This window comes from Marmota monax, unplaced genomic scaffold (assembly GCF_021218885.2).
Source record: "Marmota monax isolate L192 unplaced genomic scaffold, Marmota_monax_Labrador192_F-V1.1 WCK01_AAM20220418_F8-fsc00199, whole genome shotgun sequence".
Classification (NCBI taxonomy): domain Eukaryota; kingdom Metazoa; phylum Chordata; class Mammalia; order Rodentia; family Sciuridae; genus Marmota; species Marmota monax.
The window spans coordinates 85416-107694 of NW_026694340.1; the positions used below are offsets into that span (position 1 = coordinate 85416).

Genomic DNA, 22279 nt, shown 5'->3' on the forward strand with positions numbered 1-22279 from the left:
TTTAAGTTAGGGAATTTGTTTTTTTCATCAGCAATGGACAAAAAACTCTACAACCAAAACACTTGCTAAAGTGACAGGTTGTTTCTTTGAATAATTTATATCAGCAAAGAAGTTGCCAAACTAAACAGAAGAAGAGGCTTTCCGTGTAATAAATACTGTCACCCAGGAAACTATAGACTTTCCCATAAGAACCCCTAACCCAGCATTTAGTTCTTACACTGATATTCTTCTACCTAGTGCAACTCTAACAACTAGGCTGACAACATCCATTCCTACTCCCCCCTCTCCATTTTTTTTTCCATTTTCCCAATGGCTTCTACCACTACAGAAGTTAGAAAACTAAAATACTTAGTTTCAGCCTCCATAGTAGTAGGTAGATACTTGATCCAGTTCTGGCCAATAAGTCTGCGGGAGAATTTCTGGGATTGGTTTTGCTTGTCTGGAGATATGCATGGCTACTACTGCCCTTTCACATTCCTTTTGCCAGCAGCATGGCTGTAAAGCCTAGAGATTTAGTAGCTATCTTTATAACTATGGAGTAACAAGCTGACATACTTGGTAGCTGAAAGATATTAAGAGCCTAGCATCTTGATCCCATTAGTGAGTGGCTAAACAAGCACTGGACTGGTGTACAAGAAAAGTAAACTCAATATAAACATTTTTTTTTTTTGCATGGCAAAAAGTACCATAAACAAAAACTAGGAGAAAAGACTCACAAATTTATTGAAATATACCAATTTATTACCTGCATTTATACCACAGATAGAAGGTTAATATCCTTAATATATAAAGAACTGTTAAAACTGTGGCTAAGGGTTGAGTGTATGTCACTCAGTGGTAGAGCCCTTGCCTAGGATACTTGGGGCCCTAGATCCAGTAATGAATAAAAAATATTGATGATTAAGGATTAAAAAAAGGTTAAAAATGGGGAAAATGAATGAAGAGAAAACTTATACATGAAAATTTTAAAACTCAAAATGGTCCTCAGACATATGAAAAATTTTAAACTCACATAAAATCAGAAAAATGCAAATTTAAGTAACAGAGATATCACTTATACACATTCAGGTAGCATAATTTTAAAGTATGACAATACATCCTGTTGGCAAGTATATGAGAGACACACCCTTTCATACATTGCTAGTGGGAAAGCAACTGATATGACCTTTCTGGAGAAAAGTTTGGCAATATCCAACAAATCTATATATCCACTTATCTTTCAAACTTGCCATCTGCCTCTGGGCTAACAATAAGAAAATCCATATCATAGTTTATTCATCACAGCATTTTTGTGGTGGAAAAATGTTGGGAAAAAATTAAATACCCAATTCACAAGAGAGTGGTTAAAAAAAAAAAAGGAATAGGCACACAGAGTACTATTGTGAGAAAGAGCTCTATAAACTGTTCTATAACCTTTAGGGAATGATTTCTACTATAGACTGTTAAGTGGAAAATATAAAGTAAACAAGAGTACCTATATAGTGTAAATCCTTCATGTAAACAACAGCAATATGTAAAGAAATATACCAGTATTTACTTGTTTGTACAAAAGAAATACAGGAAGGATACACCAGAAACCAAACAGATTGATTACTTATAAGGAGCAAGTGTAAGTGGGTAAAAAGAAGAGAATGGGATAAGGGTGGCAAGGAGAAGTGATAAATTTCTAATAACTTTTTTTTTATACTGGAGATTCCCAGAAGCATCTCTGTGGAATTCTTACCAAAAATTGCATAACTTAATTACAATCATGAGAGAACATAAAGAAAAATCCAAAGTGAGGGAACTTCTACAAAATAACTAACCTAGTCAGTTATCTTCAAAACTATTCAGATTATGAAAAAACAAAAACAAACTATTCGGATTATGGAAGATTGAGAACTGTTACAAAATGCAGGAAACTAAGAAGAATTAATAAATGCAAAGGGGATCCTAATAAGGATCCTGAAACAGAGTAAGAGACGTCAGTGGAAAAACCAGTGAAATTTGAATAAGGTCTGTAATTTAGTCAATAGTTCTATATCAGTGTTAAAATCCTGGTTCTAATCATTGTACTACCATTATAATAAGATAACATAAGAGGCTGGGCACAGTGGCACATGACTGTCATATCAGTGGCTCAAGAGTCTGAGGCAGGAGGATTGCAAGTTCAAGGCCAGTCTCAGCAATTTAGCAAGGCCCTAAGAAACTTAGTGAGACCCTATCTCAAAAAAAAAAAAAAGGCTGGGGATGTAAGTCAGTGGTAAAGTAAAAAAAAAGAAAGGAAGAAAGATAGATAATACTAGGTGAGAGACATAGTGGAATCCCCGTACCATTTTTCTACAAATTATTCTGTAAGTCTGAAATTAGTTCAAAATAAAAAGTAATAAAAAGTAAACTCATGCATACTTATACTACTATTATTATTTGTTGCTAAAGTTAATCAAAATTGGTAAGTTCATCTTAGAAATATTCAGGAGGAAAAATATGCTGTTTTTCCAGTATAGACGAGGGATTTTCACCCTGTAACATGAGATAAATGAATTTTAAAACTCACTCAGAATTGCAGAGAAGTCTGAAAACTGTGGCACCTTTTCTATTGTTACTGCTTTACTGGTATCCAGAAGAGTAGAGTTCTTGCATTGCTTTTGTTCTTTCATCTTGGGATACTCCCAATCTAAGAAAGCAGGGGTGAAATGATTAAAAACTTTCAATGACAGATGACAAAGTGGCAGGTTATTTCCCCTCCTCAAGTTAGAGCCCCACTCCACAACAAAGTCGGGTAATTAAAGGTTTTGGAAGAAATAGAACAAAAGACAATCCTTGACACCATCAAGATAAGAAATAATCTATGGTTTGTTGCAGTTCTCTGTCTTTGTCTTCCTTCCTAGATTTTTGCTCCACAAAGATTACTGATCTGAGAAACAGACAGCATACATGCAACCATCTGATTCTCATACTTTATGTATGTTATGCCTATATATCCCATTAAATATCATTTAACTAAGCAGCATACCTATACTGCTATTCCTTGATATCAGTTTTAAGCTCTCAATTGACTTCCCTTTATGGAGGAAAGAAGCTATTCTCCTCTTACAGTTCCCAGTTCCCACTGTTTCCATTGTCCATATACTGTCACATCTTACAGTTAGATCAAAATTCAATCTAAATATTATGATGGTAAAATATTACTAAAATGCTCTTTACTCTTGGGGTGTACCATGACCATCTTTTGTTTTCCCTAAAGTCAGTCTTTTTTCTCTCATTGCTTTAAGTTTCTGGGTGTTTTTCATCTACTTAATCTCAAACTCTTCCAAACTGTACAAATCCATTCCATTAATTTCATTCCCTGGTATTCTGAAGTTCATAATGCTGTGCCTTATTTCATAATGAGTACTAGCACACTGTAGTCCTTTTAATCCACAAACTAATGTTCTTTAGCTCTAGAAAATATTCTTGAGTTATTTCCTTGATATTTAATTATCTTCTCTCTGTGTTTTCATTAACTTTTTCTGGAACTCCTATTTATTTGAAGTTGGACTTCATATATGGTTCCTCCAACATTTTTTTCTTCCAAATTTCTATCTCTTTGTTTCCCCCTTTTCCCATTTCATTTTTTTTTATTTTTTAAAGTTGTAGATGGACATGATACCTTTATCTTATTTATTTATGTAGGTGCTGAGGAACAAACCCAGTGCTCCACGCATCCAAGGCAAGCGCTGTACCACTGAGCCACAACCCCAGCCCCATTTCAATTCTTTTATGGGAAATCTATTCAACTTTATCTTTTAATCCTTTAACTCAGTTTTCCATTCTGTTATTGCATTTAATTACTGGCAATATTCTATTTTTATAGCATCCTATTCTTATTTAATGAACACAACAAATTAGGGAAAGTCTTTCATCAATGACAACTTTAAAAAATATTTTCTTCTTATTATTTTTATTTCTGCTTGGCTCCCTTATACAATCTACTTTCTTGGCAAATTTTTAAATATTGTTCATTATAGGCACAGTGTTATATACAAGATATTATGATGGTAAAAAAATTTCTATTCAACTTAATACCTCTTGAATAGAAACTCCTCATTTTCCTCTCCTACACCTCCTATCAAGCACCATTCTGCTCTCTGCTTCTATGATTTTATCTAGCTTAGATACCTCATATACATAGAATTATAGAATATTTGTTCTTCTATGACTGGATTATTTCACTCAGCATAATGTCCTCAAGGTTCACTCATGTTGCCACAAATGAAGTATTTCTTTTTTTTAAGGCTGAACAGTATTCCATTGTATGTGTATATCAAACTTTTCTTTATCCACTCATCTGTCCATGGACCTCTAGGTTGTTTCCATATCTTGGCTATTGTGAACAATGCTTCAAGAAAATGGAAGAACCAATAATTCTTTGAGATCTTGACTTCAACACAGAAGAGACTGCTAGATCATTCTAAATCATTCTAATTCTATTCTTAATTTTTAGAGAAACTTTGATAGTTTTTCATAGCTACTGCACCACTTTACATCTCCAACAACAGTGAAGAAGGGTTATAGATTATTCCCATGCCTGCCAATATGTTATTTTTTGTTTTTTGATAGTAGTCATTTTAACAGATGTGAGGTGTCATCTCATTATGATTTGGATTTGCATGTTGCTGATTATTAGTGATGCTGAGCATTTCTTTTTTGTTTACCTGCTAGCTATTTCTGTGCATTCTTTGAAGAAATGTCTATCAAGGTTTTTTGCCCATTTTACTGTTTTGTTTTGTTATTGAGTTGTAGAAGTTCCTTATGTATTTTAGGTGTTAACCCCTTTATCAGATATATGGTTTACAAACATCTTCTCCCATTCTTCAGGCTGTCTTTTCACTGTTGTTTCTTTTACTGTGAAGATGTTTTATAGTTTTATGTACTATTATCTGTCTTTTGTTTTTATTTTCTGTACTATTGAGTCACATTGAAGAAATCCTTACTAAGAAAATTGTCATGAAGCCTTTCCTGTGTTTTATTCTGGGAATTCTACAGTTTTAGTTCTTATGTTTAAGTCTTTAATCCATTTTGAGTTGATTTTTGTGTGTAGCATAAAGGTCCAATTTCATTCTTTTCCATATGAATAGCTAGCTGTACCAATGGTATTTGTTGAAGAGATTATCTTTTATTTATTGTATACTTTGTCAAAGATCAATTGACCACACACACACACACACACACACACACACATACACACACACATACACACACATATGGGTTGATTTATGGGTTCTTCATCCTACTAGTCTATGTTTCTGCCATACTGTTTTCATGACAGTATGATGGTAACATTATTTTAATTATTATAGATTTGCAATATATTTGAAATCAAGAAGTCTGGTTTTCCTATTTTATTTGCATTTCTCAAGATTGTTTTGCCTACTTGGGGTCCTTTGTGGTTCCATAGGAATTTTAGGATTTATTTTGTATTTCTATAAAAAGGGCCATTGAGATTTTGATAAGGATTACATTGGATTTGTAAGGTTGTTTTGGATACATGAACATTTTATCAATAGTAAATCTGTGAATCTATGAGTACCTGATGTTTTTCTACTTGTATTTTAATTTCTTTCACTATTTTAGAATTTACAATGTTTTGGAATTTAACCCTATAAGTTTATCCTTAAATATTTTATTCTTTTAAAAATATTTTTTAGTTATATATGGCCTCAATACCTTTATTTTTATTTATTGTTTTTTTGTGTGGTGCTGAGAATCGAACCCAGTGCCTCACATGTGCTAGGCAAGCACTCTACCACTGAGCCACAACTCCAGCCCCAAATATTTTATTCTTTTTGATGTCATTGTAAATAGGATTATTTTCTCAATTTACTTTTTTAAAAAAATTCTTTATAGTTGTAGATGGACAGCATGCCTTTATTTATTTTTTAATGTGGTACTGAGGATCAAACCTAGTGCCTCACTCTCTATCACTGAGCTACAGCCATAGCCCTCAATTTACTTTTTATTTAGTTTGTTATTAATGTAAAGAAATGCAACTGACTTTTGTGTTGATTTTGTATCTTGCAACATTACTAAATTTGTTTATTCAAATAAGTTTTTGTGGAATCTTAAGGGTTTTTTAACATATAAGATCAAAGTTCATATATATTGAAAATAGAGGTAATTTTATTTCTGCCTTTTCAATTTGGATGCTTTTAATTCTTTTTGATGCATAATTGATCAACACTGTGCTAAACAGAAGTGGTAAAAGGAAAATATATTAGTTATTTTTTTATTTTTATTTTATTTATTTTTTTTTAAAAAAAACCCAATACTTTATTATAATTTTTTAATCACAGAACTCCAGTCTAAAACATTAGACACACATGCCCACACACTGACCTCTGGTATTTTCATACCCCTCAAAATCTGGCCAATGAGTTATGCCTCAGGAATTTTCCAGATCAAGCCCATACACCAACTTAGAATAAAAGAAAATGTCTTCTGGTTTTACCCACACTTCCAAAGTGCTAGGCAGCTACAAGGTTTGCTGAAAGTCACTTTTGATGAGTTAGAATAACAGCACCAGGCAGGGTTCTGGGTGTTACAATCTTCAAGCGGGGGTCCTGCAGGCTCTTTCGATGTTTTGTCTTGTCACTCCCTTCAGGGGTTGCCTTACACGTGGCAATAAAAATGTATCTCCTGGTCAGAATCATAACGGGTAGCCAGTGTTTCAGCCGAGTAGTAATGTTACCTAAGTTAGGAGCCTGTAACTGAGAGATCCAATCTCAAGGGTTAAAACTCAAAAATAATTATTATTTCAAGGTAAGGACATAAATTACTTGGCTGGCTAGGAAAACGCTTGATAATTCAATGTGTACTCTTGCTTCATCTTGAATTTCAAGACAAAAATCAGGTAACCTGTATCTCCCACTCAGTTCACAGAGCACCCTCTGGTCCCCCTCAGCACGGAAATGGAGCCTAGAAGTTGTCGCACCTGTAGCTTGGATTACTTGGTGCTCAGGCAAGGTGCACAAGATAAAACCTGATTTAGACCATCTATTTCTTTCAATATGATGCTACGAAGATGAAGGCCCTCACTTCAAAAAAGGGAGGACAAAGGAGCTGGGACAAGCTGAGGACCACTACACTAACAGACTGACGACATGCGGGAATGAGAATGTTGAAGCCAGCAATCTTTTGAAATATCACTATCACCTTCAAAACTCTGCTTTTCTAATCAGGAAATTGGGAGTGGGAGAATCTTGGCCTGAATTGCCAACCAACACATTCTTCTTAACAGAAGTGAAGGTATTTTAGGCTATGAAAAGCATTTCAAGACATCTGTTTTCAGGGATGAACCACAGCCACAAAAATACTTTTCAGAGTTGGTTTACTCTAAAGTCTATCTCAAGAACAAGGGCAGTCAGCTCTTGCAAGGTACTGAGACGTGTTCTGGCAAAAATATTTTTGTTTTCCTAAAGTTATATATGCTGTCTTCAAGTTCAACTATTATATATATATATATATATATATATATATATATATATATATGACATATATATATATATATTAATATATCTGTTCTTTTTTTGTCAGCAAAAAAAGGGATTTTTTTTAAAACTCCAAAATTAATAATATCTGTGTAGAATGAAGGCAGAATTTTGGTTGTTAATAATTTAGAACATAGATGAAATCACAAGGTCCGCAAAGTTCTCTGCATTCACAGCTTTCAGAATCCTTTTCTCCTTTCACATGAACTCATCTGAATCATTGCCATCCTGATTTGAAGACATGTTCTCAACCTTCATTAGTGATGAATAGCTCCTAAGTTCATCCATCTCCCTCTTCTTCTTCATTTCTTCTTTTTCTCTCCTTTTCATTTCCTGAATTTGGGCTTTTTTCTCATTTCTCTCTTCCCGGTCTCTGCTTTCCTTCTCTGCAGCTAGGTCTGGAAACCGCTCCAATTTGGTCTTTTCTAATCGGTTCAGTATCTCATTCACTTTTTTCTCCACCGTCATAATTTTTACATCCTTCTGCCTGTGAAAGCCTATCTGCCCCACATCCATGTCAGCTGTTTTCTTCAGGTTAGACCACGGCGTATATACCACATTAACGTTGTTCATCTTGCAGCCTTGAATGCTATTGGCCTTCACAAGGTGGGCACAGTCCATCAGCACTTCCTTTGGAATGTCTTCTATTTTCTCTCCCTTATGTAATCGAAGGTATACGTGAGCTGAAGAGAGTTTGTCCACATGAAACCAAATATCTTCAGGCCAGCCATACTTTATCAGATCTTCATTTTCATATTTATCCTTTCCCATGTAAATAGTGTAAGCAGATGAATTAACGCTGCTGCTAGTGAAGTAGAACACCATGATCCCGACGGCCGTGCGACCAACCCAGAACCCAGCAGCAGGACTCAAATCGCGAAGCTCAGGACACCAGAAGCTCGGCGCCCGCCTGCTCCCCGGAACTCCCGCGCGCACTTCCGGCGGACGTAAGGTCGCGTCATCAGTTATTTTTTTAAATCATTCAGTATGTTAGCTGTGAGCTTTTCTTATATAGTCTCTATTATGTTGAGGTAATTGACTTCTCTTTCTCATTTGTTAAGTTTTTACCATAAAAGCATTCTGTCAAATGTTTCTCTTGCATCTATTGAAATGATTATACAATTTTTATCCTTCATTCTATATGATGTATTACATTTATTTGTAATCGAAACATCCCTGCATCTCAGGGATGAATGCCTCTTGGTCATGGTGTAGGATCCTACTAATGTGCTGTTGAATACAGAGTGCTAATATTTTGTTAGAATTTTTGCATCTATTTTCATCAGGGATATTGATCTATAGTTGTCTTTTCTTGTAATATTAGTTTGGCTTTGGCATGAAGGTAATGCTGGTCTTGTAAAATGAATTTGGAAATGTACCCTCCTCTAATTTTTTTTGAAGAAATGGCATTACTTTTTAAAAACTGTTTGGTGGGATTTGCTCATGAAGCCATGTAGTCCTGAACTTTTCTTTGTTGGGAGGTTTTTTGATTACTGATTCAATTGTCCTTTCTTATCATTGGTCTCTTGAGACTTTCTATTTCTTCATGATTCAGTCTTGGTATGTTATATTTCTAGGAAATTATTCATTTCTTGTAGGTTTTTCATATGTTGTCACATAATTATCCATGGTTGTCTTTTGTGATCCTTTTTATTTCTGTGGCATCAGTTGTAATGTTTTGTCATTCACTTATAATTTTATGAACTTGTATCTCCTTTTTTTCTTGGTAAGTCTAGCTAAAGGTTTGTAATGCTGTTCATCTTTTCAAAAACTCTTAGTCTTTTTTTCCATTGTTTTTCTATTCTCTATTTCATTTCTGTTCTAATTTTTATTATAGCTTCCCTTCTGCTAACTTTGGGATTTATTTGTTCTTTTTCTAGGTCCTTTATGAGTAATTTTACCTTGTTTGAGATTGTTCTTTTTTATTGTAGTTATTGCTACAAAACTCCAAGTACTGCTTTGGCTATATTCCATGTTTATGTTGATTTTTTTTATAATATTTTTTAGATGTTGATGGATATTTATTTACTCATTTATATGGAGCTCCAAACTGAACCCAGTGCTTCACACATGCTAGGCAAGCACTCCACCTCTGAGCTGCAAACCAGCTTCTTTTTTTCATATTTTTTTAGTTGTCAATGGACTTTTTTACTTTATTTATTTATTTATATGTGCTGCTGAAGATCGAACCAAGGGCCTCACACATGCCAGACAAGCACTCTACCACTGAGCCATAGTCACTGAGCCCCACTGATTCTTTTTTTTAATATAATTTTTTTTGAGAGAGAGAGAGAGAGAGAGAGAGAGAGAGAGAATTTATTTTTAATATTTAATTTTTAGTTTTCGGCAGACACAATATCTTTGTTTGTATGTGGTGCTGAGGATCGAACCCAGACCGCATGCATGCCAGGGGAGCGCGCTACCGCTTGAGCCACATCCCCAGCCCCACCCCCACTGATTCTTTATTCTTGAATCACTGCATTGAATTTTTAAGTTCAGTTATTATGTTATTTTGCTCCAAGATTTATTTGGCTCTTTTAAAAATTTTTCTCTTAGCCCAGCACAGAGGCACATGCCTATAATCCCAACAGCTTGGAAGGCTGAGACAGGAGGATCATGAGTTCAAAGCCATCCTCAGCAAAAGCGACGCACTAAGCAACTCAGTGAGACCCTGTCTCTAAATAAAAATACAAAATAGGGCTGGGGATGTGGCTCAGTGGTCGAGTGTCCCTGAGTTTAATCCCCAGTAACCCGCCCCCCCCACACCAATTTTTTTTCTTTGTTCAAATTTTCACTTTGTTCATGTCAATTTTAATTTCATATATTTAGGTGCTCTGATGTTAGGTGTATATATACATTGTATACGCTATATCTCCCTAGTGAGTTGACCCTTTTATCATTACACATTGTCCTTCCATATCTCTCATTTCTATGTCTCATATTAATATAGCCTGGCCTGAATAAACAGTTCTCTGGAGCTTCATTTGGCATCTTTATGATTAATATTTTGAATTAGTTGTCAGATAATTTCTTGTTTTAATAAGTTTTATATTTCTGTGACCAAAAGACATTTATTGTCTACTTAGAACTACTTAGAGGAGGAAAAATATATTTTGGCTTGGGGTTTCAGAGTTTCAGTCAATGGTTGGTCAACTTCATTCTTTGGGCCCGAGGGAAGGCAAAACATCATGGCAGAAAGGCATGGTGTAAGCAAGATGCACAGTTCATGACAGTAAGGAAGTAGAGAGAGCATTGTTCACTGGGGACAAAGTAAACCCCAGAAGCATATCCCCAGTGACCTACTTACTGTTTCCAGTCCCACCTGTACCTATCTACAGTTACCACTCAGTTAATCCATGTTGTTGAAAAGTAAGGAAGTACATGAGATAATAGATAATCTATAAAGTTCAGGAGAACAAGTATATATTCATTACATACAAAATTGATTAATAATAAAATGTGTATGTAAGTGCTAAATGACATTTCTCCATTCTTCCCTGACCTGAGGGCTCTTGCTGTATATTCCTATGTGACTAAGCATGAAACACAATGGTAGTAGTCAGGGTATAGATGAGTTGGTATCGAAGAGAAGTATGCCTTCTCAAAAGGAACATTCATTCACTGGAAGATTTGTAGATAAAGGAATAATTTCTACAGTGCAGCAAATTAAGGTTGAAATTATATTCTCACCAAAATAATCTGATCCTCTGAACAGTTCAGGTGATGAGAAACTATCTAATTCCTCTTCAATACTCTTGTGTTCTGTGTAAGACTCTGTGGTTGAACAGCTCAGGAGAGAACTGGAAACATCACATGGCAAACTTAGTCCTACAGAATCAAATACAAACAAAAGGGTAAACTGTTTTAATAGAAAACAGACTTGAAATCCTAAGAATTCAAATTCATAAAAAGTACATGCAGTGTACACTATGAATATAAGACTGCTTCCACAAACAAATTAAAAGCCAAATATTAAAATCCACTTTAATTTGATTATATATATAATTGAATTCAGAGGCACTTAACCACTGAGCAACATTCCCAGCCATTTTTGTTTTTTTATTTTTAATTTTTATTTTTTAATTTTTTTAAATTGTTGACAGAGCTTTATTTTATTCATTCATTTGTATATGGTGCTGAGAATAGAACCCAGTGCCTCACACATGCGAGGCAACTGCTCTACCTCTGAGCCACAGCTCCAGCCCAGTCCTTTTTATTTTTATTTTGAGACAGATCCTTGCTAAATTCCTGACTAGCTTTCAACTTGCAATCCTCCTGTTTTAGCCGACTGAGCTGCTGGGAATATAGGTGTGTGCCACTGCACCTGGTGAAATAATTATTTTTGATATTAACAAAATCATTATAATCTGTTGTTTTTCAAATTTTAGTTTGATGACTTACTCCTTTTCCAATTTTGATTCTTGATTAAAAATTCAAGTTCTACATACAAGTAATTTATCAATTGTAAGCTAACTAGCTAAGGAGGGAAAAGGGTAAATCTAGTTATTTCATCTAAAAAACAGTGAGTCTACATATAGACAAACAGATCAAAGAAACTGAATAGATAGTCTAGGAATAGACTCACATATATATATAAGCAACTGGTTATTTTTCATTTATAGAAAATACCATTTATTCCATACAAAATGAAGTACACATTAAAAAAAGTAAGAACCTGCTACATGAGGACAGCAGTAAAATCCCAACTATTAGTAAAAATTCATTTTGGAAACTTATTTTTAATCAATTTTTAAAAGGAATTTAGTGGCCAAATGTTACTCTTTTAAACAAATTGCACCAGAACAACTGGATATCTATATGCTTAAATAAAATAAAACAAAAAACTTCACATTCACAGTATCCATCATCATATAAAAATTAACTCTAAATGGATCTCAGACCTAAAAGTAAATCCTAAAACTATAAAATATCTAGAAAAATATGGAAAAAAATTGTGAGACTGGATTACATAAAGATTTCTTTGATAAATCACTAGAGGATGGATGATTCATAAGACAACAGCAAGGATAAATTGGACTTAATCAAATTTAAAAACTTCTCTTCAAAGGAAACTTAAAAAGAAAGGAAAAGCTATAGATAGGGAGACATTTGCAAATAAAATGAAATCTCAGCATATACAGAACTTTCAAAACTCAAAAATCAGAAACAAACATCCCAATAAAAAATGGGTGAAGTATCTGAACAAAGACTCTCCCAGACCAAGAGGCCTCAAATAAATTCTATGATAGTGAACTAGACTGAAGAACTTTCCAATGAAGATAGAAAACAATATGCAGAGCTTAGGAAAACCAGAGGGTTTAATAGGAATAGGGAAAATATACTGTTAAATTTAGTCAGCATTCATTAAACACTTCCAACATGACAAGACAGATGTCAACACTGATAGAAACTGGTGAGGTGAAGAGGTTAAGGATCAAAAGGGAACACTGCTCTGAATACCTGTTGTTTCCTTCATAGAACTCACTTACGTCTATCACATGTCTTATGTCTTTCTATTACCTTTCTGAGACAACTAACTCTTTGCCCTTTATCCCTCACTTTTTTCTCCTATTCCAACCTTTTTGTTCAAGATGGAAAATGTTTTTTATCTTTTCCAACCACACCCACTGCAACACTTAAATTGATTGACCCAATCTACCATCCTTCTTTATAGCTTCAACTGTTGCAGGTAGGTTATCCCTCCCTACTCCAAATGTCCTAGAGTGACCTGCCCGTCCTTGCTACCTTTCACACTCTTCTTTCTGTGTCTTCATCCACTCATATGTTATATCTGTCTTGCCTTCTACTGCTCAAAATTTCATGAATACTTCTCAGCAGAGCTATTCCTTCCACCAAACCCTAAAACTCAAGTGAGGTTCAGATATAAGAAAAGCCCTGTACTCACCATCTGGGTAGTTGGGTAAAGAAAAGAATAAATAAATGTTCATGCTGTATCAGTGGGAGGTTGTTCCTTGTGTCACAAGTTAGAAATTTTTTTTATTAAATTACTTATTTATTCTAATTTGTTATACATGATGGCAGAATGCAATTCATATAGACACATATAGAACACAATTTTTCAAGTCACAGATTGTACACAAAGTATTTTCACACCATTCGTGTCTTCATACATGTACTTTGGGTAATGACATCTAACTCATTCCACCATCATTCTGACGCCCTTTGCCCTATCTAAAGTTCCTCCATTCCTCCCGTGCTCCCTCACCACTGCCTTTATGAGTCAGCATCCTCATATCAAAGAAAATATGCAGCCTTTGGTTTTGGGGGGAATTGGCTTACTTCACTTAGCATTATATTCCCAATTCCATCCACTTACCTGCAAATGCCATGATTTTATTCTCTTTTATTGCTGAGTAATATTCCATTGTGTATATACCACATTTTCTTTATCCATTCATCTACTGAAGGGCATCTAGGTTGGTTCCACAGTTTAGCTATTGTGAATTGTGCTGCTCTAAACATTGGTGTGGCTGTGTCCCTGTAGTATGCTGTTTTTAAGTCCTTTGGCTATAGACAAAGGAGTGCATAGTTGGGTCAAATAGTGGTTCCATTCCCAGTTTTCCAAGGATTCTCCATACTGCTTTCCGTTTTGGCTGCACCAATTTGCAGTCCCACCAGCAATGTATGAGTGTGCCTTTATTCCCACATCCTCACCAACACTTATTGTTGTTGTATCCTTTTTTTTAATACCTTTACTTTATTTATTTATGTTCATGTGGTACTGAAGATCGAACCCAGGGCCTTGCATGTCTTAGGTGAGCTCCCTACCACTGAGCCACAACCGCACGCCTGTTGTTTGTATTCTTTTTTTATTTATATATAACAGTGGAATGCATTATAATTCTTATTACATATGTAGAGAACAATTTTTCATATCTCTGGTTGTATACATAGTATATTCACACCAATTCATGTTTTCATACATGTACTTTGGATAATGATCATCACATTCAACCATCATTAATTACCCCCTGCCCCCTCCCTTCCCCTCCCACCTCTCTGCCTTACCTAGAGCTCATCTATTCCTCCCATGCTCCCTCTCTCTATCCCACTGTGAATCAGCCTCCTTATATCAAAGAAAACATTTGGCATTTGGTTTTTTGGGATTGGTTAACTTCATTCAGCATTATCTTCTTCAACTCTATCTATTTACCTGCAAATGCCATGATTTTATTCTCTTTTATTGTGGAGTAATATTCCATTGTGTATATATATCACATTTTTTTTTATCCATTCATCTATTGAAGGGCATCTAGGTTGGTTCCACAGTTTAGCTATTGTGAATTGTGCTGCTATAAACATTGATGTGGCTGTGTCCCTGTAGTACACTGTTTTTAAGTTCTTTGGGTATAGACTGAGGAGAGGGATAGGTAGGTCAAATGGTGGTCTCATTCCCAATTTTCGAAGAAATCTCCATACTGCTTCCCATATTGGCTGCACCAATTTGCAGCCCCACAGCAATGTATGAGTGTACCTTTTTCCCCACATCCTCACCAACACTTATTGTTGTTTGTTTGCATAATAACTGCCATTCTGACAGGAGTGAGATGAAATCTTAGTTTTGATTTGCATTTCTCTAATTGCTATACATGTTGAACATTTTTTCATATATTTGATTGATTATATATCATCTTCTGAGAAAAGTCTGTTCAGTTCCTTGGCACATTTATTGATTGGGTTATTTGTTTTTCTGGTGTTAAGATTTTTATATTCTAGAGATTAGTGCTCCGACATGCGTGTGGTATGAATTTGTTTCCAATTAATAGGCTTTCTATTCACCTCACTGATTGTTTCTTTTGCTGAAAAGAAGCTTTTTAGTTTGAATCCATCCCATTTATTAATTCTTGATATAAATTCTTGTCCTATAGAAGTCTTATTTGAGGAAGTTGGGGCCTAATCCCACATGATGGAGATTTGGGCTGACTTTTTCTTCTAATAGACGCAGTGTCTCTGGTTTAATTCCTAGGTGCTTAATCCACTTTGAGTTGAACAAGTTAGATATTTAAATGCATTTAAAATTACAGGTTTATCAAATTATACTACATTTTTAAAAAGCCAAGTAATTCTAAAAAGCTTATTAAAAAAAAGCTGCAATCTCTTATCTCAGCTCTCAACCATAATCCCCTACTTTCTAGTAACCTCTACTATCTATTCTTGTTTCTTTGATAGTCACATTCTTTATATTTCTAAATTAAATGCATTTAATGTTTCTATTATTGAATGTCAAAATATATTCACAGTGGAGCCATCTATGAACTATATTCACAACCTATTGCCACAAGTTTTGTCCTTTGAGTAATCTTACCTAATTTAAAAATTCATTTTCTAAGTACTTACCACTATTTCATCTCAACTTTCTTCAAAAGCATAAATTTCCTTCCAATATTTTTAAAAACACCAGGTTGTTATTTTTTCCCTTACTCTTATTTCTCTCTCCTTCCTTCTACTTTTTAAAATTAATTAATTAATTTTAATTAGGTATATATGACAGCAAAATGCATTTTGATTCATTCTACACAATTGTAGCACAACTTTTGATTTCTCTTGTTGTACACGATGTAGCATCACACCATATGGGCATCATACATGAACCTAGGGTAATGATGTCCATTTCATTCCACTGTCTTTCCTGCCCCCAGACCCCGACCTCTCCCCACCCTCCCCTTTGCCCAATCAAAGTTCCTCCATTTTTCCCATGGCCCCATTATGGATCAGCATCCACATATCAGAGAGAATATTCAAACTTTGGTTTTTTGGGATTGGCTTACTTTGCTTAGAATTATATTCTCCAACTCCATCCATTTACCTGCAAATGCCATAATTTTATTCTCTTTTAATGCTGAATAATAATCCATTGTGTATATATACCAGTTTCTTTATCCATTTATCTATTGAAGGGCCTCTGGGTTGGTTCCACAATTTAGCTATTGTGAATTGAGCTGCTATCAACATTGATGTGGCTGCGTTACTATAGTATGCTGATTTTAAGTCCTTTGGGTATAGACCTAGGAGTGGGTCAAATAGTGGTTCCATTCCAAGTTTTCTAAGGAATGTCCATACTGCTTTCAGATTGGTTGCACCAATTTGTAGTCCCACCGACAATGTATGAGTGTGCCTTTTCCCCTATATCCTCACCAACAGTTATTGTTTGTATTCTTGGTAACTGCCGTTCTGACTGGCGTGAGATGAAATCTGAAAGTAGTTTTGATTTGCATTTCTTTAATTGCTAGAGATGTTGAACATTTTTTCATATATTTATTGATCAATTGCATATCTTCTTCTGAGAAATGTCTGTTCAGCTCCTTAGCCCATTTATTGATTAGGTTTGTTTGTTTGTTTGGTGTTAAGATTTTTGAGTTCTTTATATATACTGGAGATTAGTGCTGTATCTGATGTGCAGGTGGCAAAAATTTGTTCCCAATTAATAAGCTCTCTATTCACCTCACTGATTGCTTCTTTTTCTGAGAAAAAGCTAGCTGAAATTTGTACTGGTTTTCCTCTAGACAGGTATCTACTTCAGATTTTCCTTTATTGTTATCCTAAGAAACTCATTTACATGTTTCCTGTATTAAAGGCTTTAATTTCTGGATCCTGTGATTTCTGTATTGATTTACTGATTTTATTAGAACATTTCCTTCATTTCCTGAGAAGAGGTGCCTAGAAGACCCATCTAAAATTTTCTTCAAGCTATCTTCATATTTGAGCGACAGTGTGGCTGGGTACAGAAATCGAGAATAGTATATTCAAGAGTACATTTGAATATACAAGATTAGTACATTCAATTAGTACATTTTTGATATATGACAACTTTTAAATCATATCGTTCCCTCTTCCCCTTCTGCCTCACATCTGGACAAGGTGACAAGAAAGTCTGGTGTTCATCATTTGAAAAAGTTCAAACTACACATGGGAAATCTCATTCTGGTCACTTTTACCACTATAAAAATCCCAGACCAGTCTCCTTTCCCTGCCTAACTCAACCCATTTTCAGTCTTGTTTGGGAGCCACATTTCTCTCCAGAAAGACTCATTATATGAATAAAAACCAACTGTCTTGTGTAGATGGCATCATAGGTCTTGAAATCCAAATAAAATTTTGGGTGAGTCTTCATTCTACCCTTGCAAAATCAGTTCTCTTCAGAATTGTAAATGCACTTTCCCCACCATGTTCTAGTTTCTTTTTGGAGTTGCTCTTCAGAAGTCCAATGTCATCAAACTATTGATCACTTACTTCCAACTGCTTTTATTTTTCCTCTGGATGACTAAAACACTTTTTTTTCTTTATTCTCAGGGTTATAAAACTATTTAATGTTGTATCTTGGTGTGGGTCTTTATTTCATTTATTGTGATGGCATACTTTATACTATCTGAAATTTGTTCTTGACATCTCTGTTCATACTTTTTAGAATCTGAAAGGTGCTTTCAACATGTGTCCTTATGACCATTTTTAATTCTCAAAATATTTCTAATCTTATGTGTTTAAAAATTTCTTTTGAGTTTACTCTATAATATTAGGAATCATGATTTTTCAGATATTATAATTCTTGGTCTCACCCTCTAATTATTTTTAATTACAGTGCTCATTCAGATACCATAAGGTTTACTGTTTTCAAGGGTATTATTCAGTGGTTTTGCTCTCCTCACAGAATTATGCCATCATTATCACTATTTTTTAATCATCTTTTTGATATTTCTTCTATTCTCCCAAATGTGTCCTTACATTTATTTTCTATTTCTATAGGATGTTTTATTTCTGATTTTATATTTTTAAAATTATTTTTGTTCTATGAATTCTCCTTTTTTATGGTTTCCTACACTTGTTTTTTGGAAATATTTTTCATGACCCTAAGTATATTAATGAAACTTTTTTTTTTAAATGGTCTCTTTCCTTTTCATTATCTGTGTCATTCAAATTTCTTTTTATTTGTATCTTTTAAAGATTTTCTTCAAATGCCTGATAATTCTTCAATGATCAAGGATGAAGCATTAAAAAAGCATTATAAATAGGGCTTAAGAAGAGGTAGGTTTTACTGAAAGGTATTTAGACATGGACCAGGCTATTACTGCCAGAATATAGGTCATCTCCTCTGCAGAGAAGGAGGAACCCTCTAATCTCCTCCTTGGGGTGTATTTGCCTGAGTAGGATAAGGAGTTCAAGGGTTTTACCACTGAGTATAGAGACTTTCACTTAACTCCCTTCCCTAATTTTGAGTATAGCATCTTTCCCTTGAGCAGCACCTAATATCTCTTAGCCAAGTCTCTCTGCTTCAATCTATATGAACTGCCAGGGTGGGCAGAAGGATAGTTACCTTCACAAGCATGGATCAAAGAATCTGCTACCTTAAAAGTTTTCCATATGTCCCAACACTAACTATACCCATTCATTCAGGAATATGTGATGCCTCCAATTCCTGAAACTACAGCCTGAGTCAGTTTGCTTCTTGGTTTATACTTACTCTAGGAACTAAGCATTAAGCCTTTTGTTTTAGGTCATTAATTCTTAATCTATCACCTTGACAATTCCTTCAGGATCCCTTCATTATAGTTTTGGAGGATTTTATTTTATTTTTTTGCATTTATTGGTCAAGCTGGAATATCTCTAGAGCTATTTTTACCTCTGCAGTGGTTTGTTTCCACTTTTGATATATTCACCAATTTGATCTCATTTGCTTTTAAGAATTCCTCTGTATTTCTGGTGTGCCAAAAACACCCTTTTTTTCTTTTCAAAAATAACTTGAATTATATCAGTATGTAGATGAATCAGATTTCTACCACCAGCCCTGCATGTCCATCTGCCCGTTTGACATTGCTAGTCATCCTAAAGGCATTCATAACTTACAGTTAAAGTGATCATATCATTCTTATTTTAAAGACTTTAATGGCTTCCTGCTGCTGCAAAGATAAACATCAATATCTTTGACATGGAATACAAAGCTATACAAAGTCTATAGTTGTCCTATAGTCTTGTAATCACATTTCCATCTACTGACCGTCTTTCAGTTCACTGAACACATAATGGTCAGTCCCATGGTAAGGTCTTTGCAAATGCTGTTCCCTTTGCCTTGATTTCTCTTTACTCATCACTTTGCATAGTAAATTTCTACCCTCCTTCCTTTAGATCTCAATTCAATTGCCATTCCCTCAAGGAAACATTCCCTAATTTAATTAAATTCAATTAATTACACTCAAGTCAATCTCCCTTTTGTAACACTAATCACAATAACAATTTCATATTCACTGGTATGTGCTTGTAGGCTTTGGGGATGAGGTCTAGAGTACAATCAGAAGGATTTACACTGGGCAAGAGGAAAGATATGTTCCCCTGAAATAGAAAGCTGAAGAGAGATACAAATGAATGCTGATTAGGAGGAAAGACAGAAAGCAAAAGGTGTTCATATCTAATAATCTTACCTGATATTAGTTCACTATTAGATGAACTACTATCAACCTGGAGGTCCTCAGTCACTGAGTCCTATGTGGAATAAGAATAAAAGAGCATTAATTATGTGACTCAATATCTTCACATCATATTGATTTAAGGTCTTCTTATCTAAAAATCACAACACTCTTGATAAAAATACTAGAAAGCTATGCAGTTTCTACTGAACAAAGACCATTTTATTCTTTCATTCGGAAGGGCATTAACTACTACATGTGTGTACACTAAGTGTACCCTCCCACCACAGGAGAAACATACATACACTCAATGGAGCCATCTTCTCATCCTGGGTCTCGTCTCGAGTGCTATTTTCTTTCAGGCTTGTCTCTCCTGTAATTCTTAACTGAGTGCTAACAAATAAACAACACAATTAGTTTGCACCATGTGGATTTGACTCTGTCTCTCTCTTCATATTGTTCTGAACCTGAAAGGCTCTTTAGAAGCATCTTCAGGAAGAAGTAAGGACCAGGAGATTTGCACCAATACCCAAATGGCGCCACAAATACTTTCCTAGAGGTTTCACATTTCACTTGCTTTAGATAACTTGGCAAGATTTCAGCTTTCTTTTTTTTTTAAACAAAATTCTTTGTGAAGTCAAATTTCTCCATCTAAGTAAAACAATATTAGAGTATTCCATTTATTCTCTTTGTTGAGTCTTAGAATGGCAGGCTACTTTGCCAAAAAAAAAAAAAAAAAAAAGAACTGAGGTTTTCTAAGAAGCCAGGCGGCCTGGACTGCACCCAGACTACCCACCTTGGCAATGCAGAGCTGCTAGCTCCCTGCCTGCTCTGCTCAGTCTCTGCTATCTTCGGCAAACCCGGCTGTTTGCCTTTCCCCTTCAGGCCTGCAAGAGGGCAGCACATTTCAGGGAAAGACCTTGGCAGCCCACTCAACGGCCTGGGGGAACCCTGGGCCGGGGGCCCAGGCCTGCCGCCCTGCCCCCCACCTCCCGGGGAAGCCTCGCAGCTCCTCCCGGGTTCCATGGAAAGGACAAGCCTTGAGCCCAAACCTGGCCGGGCCTGTGTCCTCAGGGGCAGGTCTTGGTCAGGAGTCGGAGTTACATTGAGCCTCTGGCCTGCCCGCTTCTTGTAGGTGTAGACCCGTAAAGACCACAAGGCCATCCCACTCCTAGGCCTTGGGAGCCCTGGGGCCCTCGACATCCTGTCCTGCCTCGTCCTTTCCTGAGGAATCGAGTTACAGTCAGAAGCACAGAGCAGGCCTGCAAACCAACACCCCAAAGCCAAAGCCAAGGAGTCTCCTCCCGCCTTTTTAATCTCGTTGAGGCCTGGCAAGGGCTTCTGGGAAGACGGAGGATTCAGAGGCCCCGCCCCCGGAAGCAAGCGCTGGGTCTCAGCGGGTCTCACTGCCAGCGGAACCCAAGTTTTTTGGGAAAGGAGGTCACTCTTTTACTTTTCATTTACTCGTTAGTCAGTTAGGCCCAACACCGGCTACCCATGCTTCCGCCACTCCCTTTAGCATTGCATAAGGCCTTAGTAATGGGGTTTTAGGTCTCTGGGCACAGGAAGTCCAGCTAGGGATCTGCCCCATCTCAGTGCAGGAACTTCAGAGAGGAATGAGTGCACAATAAGGCGATAAGGAGCATCTATTTGACACTTGAGAGTCTAACCAAGCCTTCCAGCATACTGGATTCTCAAGGGCAGAGACCCTTAGTCTGTGCCCAGAAGCTACCTCGTGGATATCTGGGCATCTTGTGATCAAGGCAGAAGACTCCTCAGGGGCTCCCCGACCCTTGGGGCTCAACTCAATGAGCTTCCCTTGTCTCCATAAACCCAGGTTGAACCATCTGGCTGCATCCAATAAGCATATTGCACACACGACTATAACAAGTCTCCTTTTTTCTTAATTTTTTTTTTCACAGCGTTGGAAAATGCAGTCTGCAGAGATAAAATTAGGAAAAGCTCAGAGATTTTTTTCTGGGACTATAAGCACATATATACCTGGTGTATTCGTAATAAAGTTACTCTGAAGTTTTGTATTTAAAATTTTCTCATAGAAACATTGATGACAGTTGATTTAATATATAATTAATCATCAAAATACAATAACAAAAGAAGAAAGAACAGAGGGTAGGCATTGTTTCCTGGTTAGACATACTAGTGCTTTGTGACACTGAATCAGTGTTTACTGAGCACCGTACTCAGTGTTAGGTATTGTCAGTGTTGGGTATTGTAGTAGATGGGATACAAAGGTACATCAGAAATAGTCATTCAGGCAAAACATCACAGTTGTACTACAGTATAAAGTGATTATCTTATTCCAATATCCTTTCTTTAGTCACATTCATAATATGC

General features: G+C 35.8%; 2 protein-coding genes across 2 annotated transcripts in view; both read right to left on the reverse strand.

Annotated features, from left to right (window-relative positions):
* The window catches only part of Meikin (meiotic kinetochore factor), a gene marked incomplete at its 3' end in the record, with an annotated part of 99534 nt that extends 78093 nt beyond the window's left edge, over positions 1 to 21441 (reverse strand). Inside the window, exons 1-6 of the mRNA XM_046467639.2 lie at positions 20977 to 21441; positions 20721 to 20811; positions 20230 to 20317; positions 19940 to 20000; positions 11199 to 11336; positions 2537 to 2656 (exon numbers count right to left, since the gene is read on the reverse strand). Of these exons, the coding sequence (XP_046323595.1) occupies positions 2537 to 2656; positions 11199 to 11336; positions 19940 to 20000; positions 20230 to 20317; positions 20721 to 20811; positions 20977 to 21127 (649 nt within the window). The remainder of the gene's footprint in view (positions 1 to 2536; positions 2657 to 11198; positions 11337 to 19939; positions 20001 to 20229; positions 20318 to 20720; positions 20812 to 20976) is intronic.
* Positions 7697 to 8436, reverse strand: LOC124109107 (coiled-coil domain-containing protein 25). The gene has a single exon (XM_046467615.2). The coding sequence runs from the start codon at positions 8331 to 8333 to the stop codon at positions 7707 to 7709; it is 627 nt and encodes a 208-aa protein (XP_046323571.1). The 5' UTR covers positions 8334 to 8436; the 3' UTR covers positions 7697 to 7706.
* Positions 21442 to 22279: the final 838 nt, after the last annotated feature.

What these genes read in the sequence shown, in the direction of transcription:
- LOC124109107 (XM_046467615.2), bottom strand. Translation starts at nt 8,333, where the DNA reads ATGGTGTTCTACTTCACTAGCAGCAGCGTTAATTCATCTGCTTACACT.